The sequence below is a fragment of the Sebastes umbrosus genome, chromosome 12 (genome assembly GCF_015220745.1).
Source record: "Sebastes umbrosus isolate fSebUmb1 chromosome 12, fSebUmb1.pri, whole genome shotgun sequence".
Taxonomy (NCBI): Eukaryota; Metazoa; Chordata; class Actinopteri; order Perciformes; family Sebastidae; genus Sebastes; species Sebastes umbrosus.
The window spans coordinates 14,871,942-14,885,297 of NC_051280.1; the positions used below are offsets into that span (position 1 = coordinate 14,871,942).

Genomic DNA, 13,356 nt, shown 5'->3' on the forward strand with positions numbered 1-13,356 from the left:
TACATAAAATCCATTAAGGCTCTTGAAAGAGGGGAAAAAATACTACTGAGCAGAAAAAGACATCTTGCAAACACATACTCACATGGGGCTTACAAATAGGGCGTTCTTATTTGCTCTTCCTCCAAGAAAAATGTCAGGAAATGACACCTTAAAAGTTGCCCAAATGTCCAAAAGTCAACTATTACTTTGTTTAACAGTGAAAGACCTGCTTGGAATGATAAAGGTTTATAATGCAATGATTTGAACCCTTTATATGGACTATTCTTGCTCGCACATTTAGAGTAGAGGTGAAAATATATCTGGAATAATCAGGATGTGATGAACTTTAAAATGTATAAATGTAATGTCATATTTTTTTAAGGAAGCGCACCTCCTATTTCTGCCAATTAGACTGTTATCAGGTTATTAAATAAGCATTATTAGTTGCTATAAGCACCATAGATGTGGGTCAATAGGGACCTACTAAACCCAATATTAGGTTTTATCATCTATTCAAATGGTGGATCACTGAAAGAAGGCATAAAAGAACACGACAGCACCTTCTAGCGACCGTAGTAAATATGACAGGAGCAGAAGCGAAAGTCGGGCGCTGTAATATAGACAGTGTGAAACTCCTTATGGGATGGAGGTTGGGGGCGATGGATGGGACACAAAACACAATACAATGTTTATTCCTAAACTTAAAGGGATAGTTCGGGTCAGCACACACCCCAACATCGAGAAACAGAATATTTTCCGACGGTGAACTGAACTGAAAGTGAATCGTATCTATACTGACTGTTTTGTCATCTGAGCCTGCTGGCTTTGGAGAGAGCATAGATATATTTCACTGTCAGTTCAGTTCCCTGTTGGAAATGTGAAGGAAAGGGCTGTCTGGTGGCAAGATAAAGCAGTGAAAATATTCTAAATATAGCATACATTTAAACGGATATCACATTTTTTAGGTGGCTAAATAAAAAATTTCTGCCATCCCCGTACACATTAGTACATTGATTCACTCTGGTGTCAGTGCTCCTGTCCATTTCTCCAAACTGGGGGCGTGCCGATCGTTATCTACTGTTAGTAGCACACCAACTATGGATAAGTACCTCCTACAGCCCCACTTCAAAACACCCTAACTTTCCCTTTAACTAAGTGGTTTTGTTGCCTAAACCTAAAGAAGTTGTAGTTGTAGAAGTTGTAGAGACCGATAATGCCTATTACATGGCCTGATAACAGTCAAATTGGGTACCCATTTGGTGCTGATTTAAGCTTGTTTTAATGTGTAATTAAAAAAATATATATATGTTCTATCACCCCCACCCCCCCCCCAAAAAAAAACCAGCATGGATTGTAGTTACAAAACATGAGTTTATTCAACTCATTTGATACTTACAGCCTGACAGAGACACTTCATGGCTGTAACATTGCTGGAGGCGAACAGGAGAGGCTCGAATGGCTGCACGTGAGACATAAAAATAGCATTACTTGTCATACTCCAGGGAGGGTCTCATACCGAATATCAAAACAACTCTGTGAACCAGTCCTGTGAACAGCCGGCAGGCACATAGTGGACATTATCCAGAGAGAAGGAAACAACAACAGAAACAGAGAGACAGGCTTCCCTCACTTAATCATACACATCTTTTACACAAACACTTTTCTCTGTGAGAGGCCATTTAGCATGTCGCGAGACAGCTTTGTCTTCACATCCATGGCCTTACGCTCTCTTGAGTATGATGAAGACATGCTGGAGAGACACAAGATCAAGAGGCAGCTGGCCTCCCATCACTTCAATAGCTATATGCTGAAGAAGACGCTCAGGGACAGGGCACCGTCGACGTCGAGGACTGCCACGCCACCAGCTGTCTGCCAAGATGTGGTCGTCCAGAACGCTCTGTATACAGGAGACCTGGAGGCTATGCAGCACCTCTTTCCTAGAGGATCCACAGCGAACCTCATCATCGAGCCACAGGGAGGGGACATGCGCTGGGTCGCCACAGGGGAAGGTAGGAGACAACATCTGTCTTCATTAGAAATTAATTCAAGAGTTCATGTGATTTGGCACAGCTAAGTAGCTTCATTGTATTTCCTGGAGATTGGCATCTAAAATTAACTGACCTGTGTTGTTGTGGAAAAGACAAAGTAAATCACTGCTTTAACATGATTTTAATATGCAACTATGAGCAATATGTAACTAACCCTGACCCCGTGTTTAAAGACACAGTAATATGATATTTATAGAAAGGGAACACGAGGCGATATTTATAGAAACCATGTTCATGTGTCCACCACATAAACATTGGATTCAATTGTGGCTTATCACTGAAGACAGGAGACAAAATAAGCAGTTTGCTTTAACAGTGTGTTGCATTTAGGGGTATCTATTGGCAGAAGTAGAATATAATATTAATACGTATGTGTTTCTTTAGTGTATATACCCTGAAAATGTGAGTTGTGTTTTTGTTACCTTAGAGTGAAAATGCTTTCAGAAATATCTTGTAGTGTACTGTTTAGCTGTAAAATGAGAAAGTTTGTGACCCGGCAGCCGTGTTGAGATCAGTTGAGGAAGTACCAAGCACCGCCCACCAACCGGACAAACTTTCTCATTTTACAGCTAAACTGTACACTACAAGATGTTTCTGAAAATATTTGAGGAGAGAAATAGGCATTACAGTAACAGAATATTGATTCATATTTGATCAGCGCTGCCTAGTTTGACCGTTTGATCGGAGTTCGCGAGTGATTGACAGCTGCCTTCATTGAATGAACGGCCAATAGGAACGATTTTTTAAAGCCTGAAAACAGAGCCATGAGGAGGTGCAGAAGTCTAGTTATCTCTCAGAGCACTTGAATTACAATATGCTGAAAGGTTATTATGGAATTTTTGATCCCAATGATGCCAAAAATATTCTGCCTACTGCAGGTTTAGGTCAGTTTTGGCAGGTTGAGTCCCTGGAAATTAATGTTCAAGACTCCAAGTTAAAATTTAGTTTGAACATATAACACTAATAATGGGCCTTTGCAATACTAGATGTTAATACAAATTGTGCAAGAGAGCACTGTCGGTAAATCAGTGGGCAGGTGACGTGTAACACACCAGTCATTGGCTCCCATGCCACTGCACTGGCAAGGCTCACACCGGGTCAAGCAATACTGTATATCACATAACACCCTGAAATAGCTCGTCTGCACAAACAACCTGCATTAGCGCTTATTTCCTTCGGGAGAAACCATCTTACTAAAAGTTTAAAAACAATCCTGTTAGCTCCATTATGGCTTACGTAGCACCTAAAATTAAGTGGCGCAAACAAAAGGCTTACCGCAACGACGTGATCGCCACAGCCAAGGCCTCGGGTTGTGTACTGCAGTTCTGGAACTCTCTGCTGGTGGGCGACGAGCTGACGGTTCTCAGCATCGTGGACGACGACGAGTACGAGCACCTTGTTGATGCCATTTATGACACCAGCAACATAGAGGAATGGAAGAACTTCAGATTCAACTACAGAGGCCTGAGTAGGTTCAGAGCTTTGATGGTATATCAAACTGGCTACAGTTATGCAAAAAAAAGTTATGGTCTTACTTTTTTTTATGTATTTAAGGATCATGTAACCGGTAATACTTTGAAAATGTTATGATGTATGTTCTCATTGACCACCACTCTTGGATTGCATGTCTGCGTGCTTACTAGCAGTCATCCTAAGCTCAACTTTATATTGTCCTCTGGCAGGACTCTGGTCACTGAATTACGAGCAGGAGCTGACCACACCACTTCACATCACAGCCGGCCGAGGCTTCACAGACTGCCTGAGACTCCTGCTGCAGCGTGGGGCCAACATAGACCTGGCACCTGCGGGCACCACTGCCCTGCACGAGTCCTGTGAAAACTGCCAGCCGGAGTGCACCAAACTGCTGCTGATCCACGGCGCCAACGCCAACGCTGTCACTGAAGACGGCCTCATGCCTCTGCACTGTTGCACAAGCCCCGAATCCCTTGAGTGAGTACAAAAGTAGAGAGTGTAACAAGCACAAGAGGTCAACAAGTCAGTGAATTGACTCAGTAATGCCACAATTTTTACTTTACATTTTTTAAGATGGGCTGCACGGAGGTGCAGTGGTTAGCGCTGTGGCTTCACAGCAAGAGGGTCGCAGGTTTGAATCTGTCCATGGGTTTTCTCCGGGTTCTCCGGCTTCCTCCCACAGTCAAAAGACATGCAGGTTAGGTTAATTGTTGACTCTAAATTGCCTGTAGGTGTGAATGTGAGTGTGAACGGTTGTCTGTCTCTATGTGTCAGCCCTGTGATAGTCTGGCGACCTGTCCAGGATGTACCCCGCCTTCGCCCAATGTCAGCTGGGATCGGTTTCACGTTCCTGCAGTCTTGGAAAGGGAGGAGTGAGCAGAGGGGTATTCAGTTGGTTGCAATCTGCCACCACACCACTAGATGTCGCCAAGTCCTACACACTGTACCTTTAACATCAGTGAACTGCAATATATGACCAGAGTTGACTAACATTCGCCACCATAAGCTACTGGTCGGTCATGACAGACCAAGAAAGGCTGTCGTAGCAAAACCCCGGAGTGGATTGAAATGAGCAACGGTGCATTTATTGCAGATGAATTTAACTTTTGTAAGCGTTACTGTCTCTTGTTGAGACTGCATGAAAAGTAACTAGCAGGCGAGCAGAGATGGAGAAATGGATGAAATGTGGAGTTTCTACCACTCAAAGTGGTTATAATAGCTACAAATTAAAAAGAAAAAAGGTCCACCTTAAACATCAACAAATTCAGGATAATGCCTTGTAAGAAAATTACTGTAATAATATCCATATCCATGCTAAATGGCATCCGGTTTAAAATCGATTTAAATTAACACATTTGGAGCATGGCATGTGGTGTTGGTCTTGAGACCACTTTGTCTCAGTTTCGTCTCGGAATCGACTGCATTTTTTTTCGGTCTTGTCTCTGTCTCAGACAAAGAGGGCTCAGGATTTTATTTCAAGACCAGTCAAGACCACGACTGCTGGGATATCACTAAATTGCATCGTCTGATTTATTTGCTAACATCATTACTGTGATTGTTCATAGAAAACAAAGGAAAATACCCACACATAAAATATACAGTAATACATATGGCAATAAAAGAGGTGAATGAAGAGGAATCTCCGTTTGTTTTCTGTGAGTGTTTTTCAGATCAGTTAGTAGTGCCTATGGTGGGGACCACTGATCTAATGTTTACATGGGAATACAACTTGTGTCATATTACAAAACAAGATTCTGTGATTCTGTCTGCAGATGTGCCAAGTATCTCCTCCAGTACGGTGCAGCGATCAGCGGTCGCACTCTGGAGGAAGATGGACACTCCCTTACACGCGGCCAGCCAGCAACGGCCTCCCCGACCACACCGATCTCTACCTGCGCTACGCAGCCGCCGTGGACAAAAAGAACAACGAGGGCCTCACGCCCCTGAACGCTGCCTGTTCACAACCCCAGAAGGTGCAGGAGCTCGAACGTTACTTCAAGGTGTGCCAGCTGCTGCTGGGGGCCGGGGCCGACGTCCACACTACGGACCAGGACACACACAGTCCTTTGCACATGGCCTGCAAGAACGCTAATCCAGACATAGTTGATCTGCTGCTGGAGAACGGCGCCTGCGTCAACGACATGGAGTACGGCGGCGAAGCTCCCATGCACAACATCCTGAAGGTGGTGTGCTACAAGGTTTCCCATCACCCTGAGAGGATCGTCCGTGCTCTGCTCAACCACGGCTCTATCCGGGTGTGGCCTGGAGCTCTGCCCATAGTAAGAAATCAAAAGCTACATGTTATATAAAAGGGCTCTATGTAAGAATCAGAAATTGCTTGTTAACAGTGACACCTGTGGCCGTTAAGTCAACGACAGTCAGCGGCCTGTTGCTCGCACTACATAGACGCGAGCGAGCATCGGTCAATAGGCGACACAAACGAGACTGAATGGGATTGACAGCTTAACCCACAATATCACTATATATTTCACATGCTTGTCAGTAATGTTAGCTGTCCAATAGGAATTTTGCCAGCTCAGGGTCCGTTTTTTAATACCCAAAACCAAACGAAGGTCCCTCCATGAATTGAAGGCACAGCTGATGTTGATCCTAGTTCCGTAAAAACGTACATACAGTCCCTTTAAAAAACACTAAAGGTTAAATGTGTGCACATGCATTCCAGTTTTGTTTTTTTTACGACTATAATGTATTTACAGCATGAACCAATTATTCATCACGGTGTCTCACTTTGCATAATTAGTATGTCCTGCACATGTAACACCTTGAGAAAGAGTCTTGAAACATTGAACTGTTCCTTGCAATATTCCAGACTTCACAACTTCACATTCAAATCATTCCCATCTCATGACACAACATGAAGTGTTGCACTCTCTGCGGGAAACAGACTACAACCATCAGTGAACCCACGTGCACTAGACAAAATGCCTGGTTCCTAATTAGGCAAGTGTTAATAGGAGATTAATTAGCACTAATTGCATAATTTCCAGTTAAACCCCTGGAGGGAAGACCAATCTGTTCATTTCACAAGTGTTTAATTACTTTATTTCTCCAGTTCTATGGAGTCACAAGCTCGCTCATGAACTTAAGTGATGATTGTATGAATGTGTGCTCCGTGTTTGTGGCATTTCTTTTAAGGTTTTGAAGCACTGCTGTGGATCTCCACGCACCATCGAGGTTCTCCTGAACGCCTACAGTCACCTCAAAGTCACAGACGACTGGGTTGAGGCCGTGTCACCGGAAGCGTATAAGGCAAGCTCGCTAAACAATTAATTCATAGTGCCTCTTCTTTAACTTCTTTACGGTATTTACCTCCCCAAAGGTTGCATATTTTGGGTACAGTATCTAGACAGACCATGAAAGTCCCATTAAAATGAATGCTGATTAAATTAGTTTTGATAGTTTAACAGCTCTTAATCTGGAGGTGACCTACCACATATGGCAGGGCTGGGCAATATATCGATATTATATCGATATCATGATATGAGACTAGATATCGTTTTAGATTTTGGATATCGTAATATTGTCATATGGCATAAGTGTTGTCTTTTTCCGTATTTTAAAGGCTGCATTACAGTAAAATGATGTAATATTCTGAATTTACCAGACTGTTCTATTATATGCCTTTACCCACTTAGTCATTATATCCCTTTTACTGATGATTATTTATCAAACATTTCATTGTCTAAATATCCTGTGAAAACACAAATAGTCCCCCCAACAATAATTTCACAATATTGAGGTATTTGGTTTAAATGATTGTGATTGTTGATGTTCTCCACATGGCCTAGCCCTAATATAGGGTAGGTAGAAACTCTGAGATATGTTAAATACAGAATTAATTTACAAAAGCATTCTGATGATTATATAAATGAATCAAAACGTGCCAAAAAAATAAAATGTATTTTGCAGGTTATGCAGGATGCTTATATTTGATAACAAAGCTAATGGTAGATGACTTGCACGACAAATAATATCAACTGATCTCATGTTTTTATACAACCAGGAGCACAAAGACTTCTATGAGTCCATCTTCTCTTTGACTCGGACTCCACGCTGCCTGCAGCACCTGGCTCGTCACAGACTCAGGAGCTACCTGGAGGGCCGGATACACAAGGTGGTCCCTAAACTGGATCTGCCCACCTTCATCAAGAACTACCTGCTGCTGGAGTACAGAGACTACATCCACTGAAAGCACTTTAGTGTGAGTCCTGATGAAGATTGAGAGCTGCTACATGTGAGAAAGGAGCGTGTGTTCACAATATAAGATCATAATTAAGATAGTGACATCAACTGTAGCACTATACAGCAGTACATTTAATATTTTTTAAATATATTTTGTGCCTCACATTTCAGAATGAGCAAGCAGCTGCTTGTCACTTTTATTCCAATTACACGTTTGATTTTGCACCACTAGAGGGAGCTATAGACTACAGTTGATAAAATACTGAGCATTTATGCAATTGTTTTATATTTCAATTTATGATCACTTTTTTTTTTTACTTCTGCACTTGATAGTAGAGATGCTTGTATTTTTATACAGTACATAATAATTATCATGGTAGTTTGATGTTAATTTGCATAGTGATGATGTGTTGTACATTGAGGATTGCCTTGGAATATTTGCATAAATAATTATTCCCACCGGTATTGTTCTAATTAGGCGTCATTATATATATATATATACATATATATATATACATATATATATACATATATATATGTATATATATATGTATATATATATGTATATATATATATATACATACATATATATATATATATGTATATATATATATACATATATATATATATATTATATGTCTAATCCTATATATATATAGGATTAGATATATAAAATAGGCTTGATGTAAAATAAAATATTCCACCATGGCCATGTAATTTTGTCATTGTTCTTTTATTATTTCCTGCTGTCTAACATTTTCTCTCTTTCACCTCTCATGCTTGTGGTCTGCTGCTATAGTGTCGTTTTTCTATACTCTGTTTTTCTATATTAATGAAAGAAAATAAATTTATTTTTTAAATCTTATTAATCTTTGTTTTCAATCAGCGCTTAAAGTTTAAATTAAAAATTAAAAACAAATTGAAACTATATTAAATCGTGTTGAATACCAACTGTAATTTATGCTTTTTTATCAAGATGTTACAATAAAGTTATTCTTCTTTAACCTGGTCATATGATTCAGAAATTAATAACGAAAAAGACAAACAAAGAGTTCAGGAAGTTGCACCTGTCTGTCACATCAGATAATTTCGAAAAAAAAAGTTAAGTTGGAGGGATCATTATGGTCACATAACAATTATCTGCACACTTCATCAATTTACCTCATATTGAAAAAAAACCCAGCAGTGTCACGATTTTCGATTTAAGTATGGAGACTGTAGGGTTTTTTTTTTATAAGGCCTACTTCAGATGTTTAGTTAAAAAAGCCAGAAAAATATTCTATATGAATGTAAATTTGATTTGGTCATAAAAAAACATAGCTAATACAAAGTGTGAAGAGGAGCTGTGTGTTCAAAAAGAAAAGGGAGAGGAGCTCGCCAAATGGTTTCAATAGATAAGAGAGAGGTGCTGCTGAAGTCACTTGCAATTATGAGAATTAGCCTGGCCTGGCATGGCCTGGCCCTCCACTGCTAATCAGAGCCGAGCGGTGATGTGTTGATGTCCTCCTGCAATCAGACGACCAGTTGGAGAGCTCGGCCAGCCACGACTCAATAGGGCTAATCATCATCAGCTCCCATTGCCATTTAAAAGGTGAAATGATCTGCGATTAAATCACTGCTTAAAGAAAAAAGAGATTTTTTTTTCTCTCCTTCAAATGCATTTTTTTTTTTTATCAGGGATGGATTACAACTCCCAAAATATGTGCGTAATTTAATTTATAAAAAAAAATGTAGGGGTGATTTAGTTGACAAAAAAAAAAAAGTTTATAATTCACATCTCTTTAAATAACAAACACTCACATTTGACTTTGGCCCACTATAAAGTGTCCGTGTCCACACCGCAGTTGACCTCAGCATAAACGCCTTTTATCTGGATCTAATTTCACACAGAGAGTATATCTCTCTCCAGGGAACAATTGTTGCGGCACTTCTCTTTTTTTTCTGAAGCCAAACGCATTGTTTTTAGGGACTAAGAGAGAGGAGAAAACATCTGCCTCTCCTCCTCTCCTCGACTCTGATGCCCATCGGCCCCCAATATTCCCAACAAAAGCCAGAGTAATTACTTATCATCAATCAAAATTAATAATAGCTGATTGGGTTGGTGTGGTCAACGATTATAGAAGGGGAAGGGCTGGAGCACAGTCTCTCACACTCACACCGTTTTAGCAGTCAATGGTGAACCTGGCAAAAGGAGGAGGAGGAGGACTTGGATGAAGGGGGGTCTATTTGGTCTCCACTGGGAAACTACCGCCTCTCTAGACGGCCAAAAAGTCAGAGGCTGAATAAGGAAATGAAGCGTAATTTGAGGAAGATGGATGAGCCCCCAGGGAAACACCCCCTTTCATTCCTCTCTTGTATTGCAGATGATAACCAATGCTCTCTCTTTCTTTCTCTCTCTCTCTCTCTCTCTCTCTCACACACACACACACATCCAACCACACACACACAGAGGGAGGAGTTGCAGAGTGAGAGAGGAGAGGTAGATAGATAGAGAGAGCGTGTGTTTATGTCTCAGTGTGGTGACAAATAAGAGGAAAAAAAGGTACTGGTGTGGCACACAACAAAGCTCCCAGACAGACTAAACCATATAGAGGCGCAGAGATCCGGACAAGAAGAAGAAGTAGTCCACTACCAGGGATGACAACACGGATCTACTTTCAATCCGCTCTGAAACTGAACCACTGAAAAGTTTTACGCGCAGCCGAGGAGAGAGGAGAGGACACCTTTTCCAAGTTTCCACCAAATAAAAAACAACCATGCAGAGACCAGGCGTCCAAGGGACTGCGTTTTCTATCGAATCCCTTATCGGGACTCCTCAGCCCAGACCGGGACACCTGCTCTACACGGGTTATCCCATGTTCATGCCGTACAGACCGCTGGTTATCCCGCAGGCTTTATCACACTCGCCTCTATCGTCCGGTATACCTCCACTGGCGCCTCTGGCTTCTTTCGCCGGGCGGCTCACCAACACCTTCTGCGCCAGTCTGGGTCAGGGGGTTCCGTCCATGGTGGCTCTCACCACGTCCATGCCCAGTTTCTCGGATCCTCCGGACAGTTTCTACCCGCCACAAGAACTCCCAGGTCCGCGTTTGAGCGCCGCAATAGAGAGCGTAGCGAGGAGGCAGCAGCAGGAGAGTCCGCACTCCGACGAGCTGCACAGCCGAGAGAAGAGCTCCGATCTGCTCAACTTCTCGGAAACTTTTCAAACAATATCAGGTGAGCTCGGTTTCATTGTTTTATTTGTGGTATTTTTTTGTTATCAAATCCAAAACCTCAAAAAGGCTGCTGCGTAAAAAGTCACTATACGGTGCGTAAAAATCAGAATCAGAATCAGAATCAGAATCAGAATTAGAATCAGAATCAGAATGCAGAATCAGAATCAGAATCAGAATTAGAATCAGAATCAGAATCAGAATTAGAATCAGAATCAGAATGCAGAATCAGAATGGTGTTTATTTATTGCCAGGTGTAAGAGGTATACACTAGGAATTTGCTTTTGGTTTGTTGGTGCAAGTTAAACAGTATGATAACAAAAGAATAGATAAAAACGTTAGAATAAAATAAGAATAAAAAAAAATTGAATTTCTACCAATATACAATATACAAAATAAGCTATATATAAAAAAAATAAACATGATATAAACAGCAAATATTGACAGTGTGCAAACAGAGTTTGTTGGGCCATAGCGAAAAGTGTTTGGTCCCTCAAATTAAACAAAAAGAGTAAAATCTTACATCAGTTTTGCCAGCTTTTCAGAGTAACAGAAAGATTAATGATAAAACATTTATTAGAGCCCACATTCATGGGGATGCAAACCTGATGACAGTTAATATAACATCTGTCGTTCCAGATTACATTTATTATTTTTCCTTCAAAATTATTTCTGAATTGTTTTCTTCATATTATTATAATGAAAATTGGAGGGCATGCTTTATCATATTTAAAGAAAACGTTTAAGTAGAATGATTTTGTAGGGGGATTAAACCTCCTTCTAAGTTGCCACCAAAACAGTTGAACTTACACAGAACAACTCTATATTTACGCACAGGAACATCTGGTGTAAATCTTTTTATTGAATTTTTTCAAAGTACATAGAGTCAAAACAACATACCAAACCACATAAGGTGTACAGCATATCAAACAAGTACATAAGTAACTAAAATAATAATAATAATAATAATAAAGTAAATACACAATGCACAGGAGATCTATAAAAGGCCCAATATGAGTTCACTTAATGTTGATATAAAAAAAAAACATTTTGAGTGTTATCAGCAAATTCTTGGCTATTATCTTTACCAGCTGACTAAAAAAACACACAATGGTTTGATATGTAACGTTGATGCATAATGGCTTACAATGAACAAGTAACTCAATGTGAATTGTTGTTTTCTGTTTATTGCCTTAACAAAAAGTGGCTTACATAAGGAACATAAACACTTCTTCATTGTCAAATCTATATTGAAAGAATAGGTCTTCTACAGTAATCTTAGCTGCCAGACTCACACTACATTAAACTACCATCTGGGAATAATGCTAATCCATATGCACAAGTGTACACTCACTTAGAAATAAACAGAAATGAACTTAATTGTCTTTTTTTCTTCTTCACGTTTTTTTTTAGGTGAGACCAAACTGTACAGCTCAGACGACGAGAAGCTGGACCTGAAGTCAGCAGACACGGTGTGCAGCGACCGAGAGGACAGCTCGGCAGACAGCGAGAACGAGAGTTTCTCTGACGGGAACAACTGTGGCTCTCTGTCCCAGAAGAGCAAGCTAAAGACGGGCTCTCAGGAGGCGCTGCCGACCGGTGGCTCGGCTGGGAAGAGCCGGAGGAGACGGACAGCTTTCACCAGCGAGCAGCTGCTGGAACTGGAAAAGGAGTTTCACTGTAAAAAGTACCTCTCTCTGACTGAGCGCTCGCAGATCGCACACGCACTGAAACTGAGCGAGGTGCAGGTGAAGATCTGGTTTCAGAACCGCAGGGCCAAGTGGAAACGGATCAAAGCCGGAAACGTGAACAACCGGTCAGGAGAACCGGTGAGAAACCCCAAAATAGTGGTCCCCATTCCGGTGCACGTCAACAGGTTCGCTGTGAGGAGTCAGCACCAACAAATAGAACAAGGGACCAGGCCATGAACTCTCATATGAATAATAATAATAATAAAAAAAAAAACACTTAAACTGACTTTTATCTTCCTGATACTGATTCGTTGAACGCATGAAGCACAAAAAAGGAGGATTCATTATTTTGTCAGACCGAGCAGAAGGAGACAGATCAATTATTCCGCAATATGCTGTCATTTTTATTTATTGCTCTGTGAATATGTAAATATAAATGGGTAACAAATGGGCACTATGAAGATGAGACTGTAAAGATTTTTCTAAGTATTTATATGTAGGGGCCAAAATGTTCTGTTCATGTGCATGTTCCTCATTTTGGTGATTTTTTTTTTTTTTTGGTTTTGTGTTTTCGTACAATTTGTTGACCACATTTTGCATGTAAGATGTTTTACATTTTGTTTTTGGAAACCACCTTTTGACAGCTATTTGTGGAGAAGAAAAAAAAAAGAAAAGATGTGAAGGAAATAATGACCAAACAAGGGACAAACTGTAAAGTATATTGACCTAATAAATCGCTTTATACGAAAA

At 40.6% G+C, this 13,356-nt stretch overlaps 2 protein-coding genes and 1 long non-coding RNA gene across 3 annotated transcripts; 2 read left to right on the forward strand and 1 right to left on the reverse strand.

Annotated features, from left to right (window-relative positions):
- Positions 1-1,330: 1,330 nt before the first annotated feature.
- LOC119499312 lies at positions 1,331-3,396 on the reverse strand. Its single transcript, XR_005209375.1, has 2 exons — positions 3,303-3,396; positions 1,331-2,100 (listed from the first exon to the last, which is right to left on the reverse strand). It is a non-coding gene; the product is annotated as an uncharacterized LOC119499312 (long non-coding RNA).
- On the forward strand, positions 1,451-8,266 carry asb10 (ankyrin repeat and SOCS box containing 10). Its single transcript, XM_037788585.1, is given in 7 exon segments — positions 1,451-1,988; positions 3,710-3,977; positions 5,273-5,333; positions 5,335-5,355; positions 5,357-5,779; positions 6,657-6,770; positions 7,525-8,266. Coding segments are annotated over 7 exon segments (1,398 nt in total). The 5' UTR covers positions 1,451-1,663; the 3' UTR covers positions 7,711-8,266.
- A 1,559-nt stretch (positions 8,267-9,825) lies between these two features.
- gbx1 (gastrulation brain homeobox 1) lies at positions 9,826-13,356 on the forward strand. Its single transcript, XM_037788462.1, has 2 exons — positions 9,826-10,919; positions 12,329-13,356. The coding sequence occupies exons 1-2, from the start codon at positions 10,460-10,462 to the stop codon at positions 12,841-12,843; spliced, it is 975 nt and encodes a 324-aa protein (XP_037644390.1). The 5' UTR covers positions 9,826-10,459; the 3' UTR covers positions 12,844-13,356.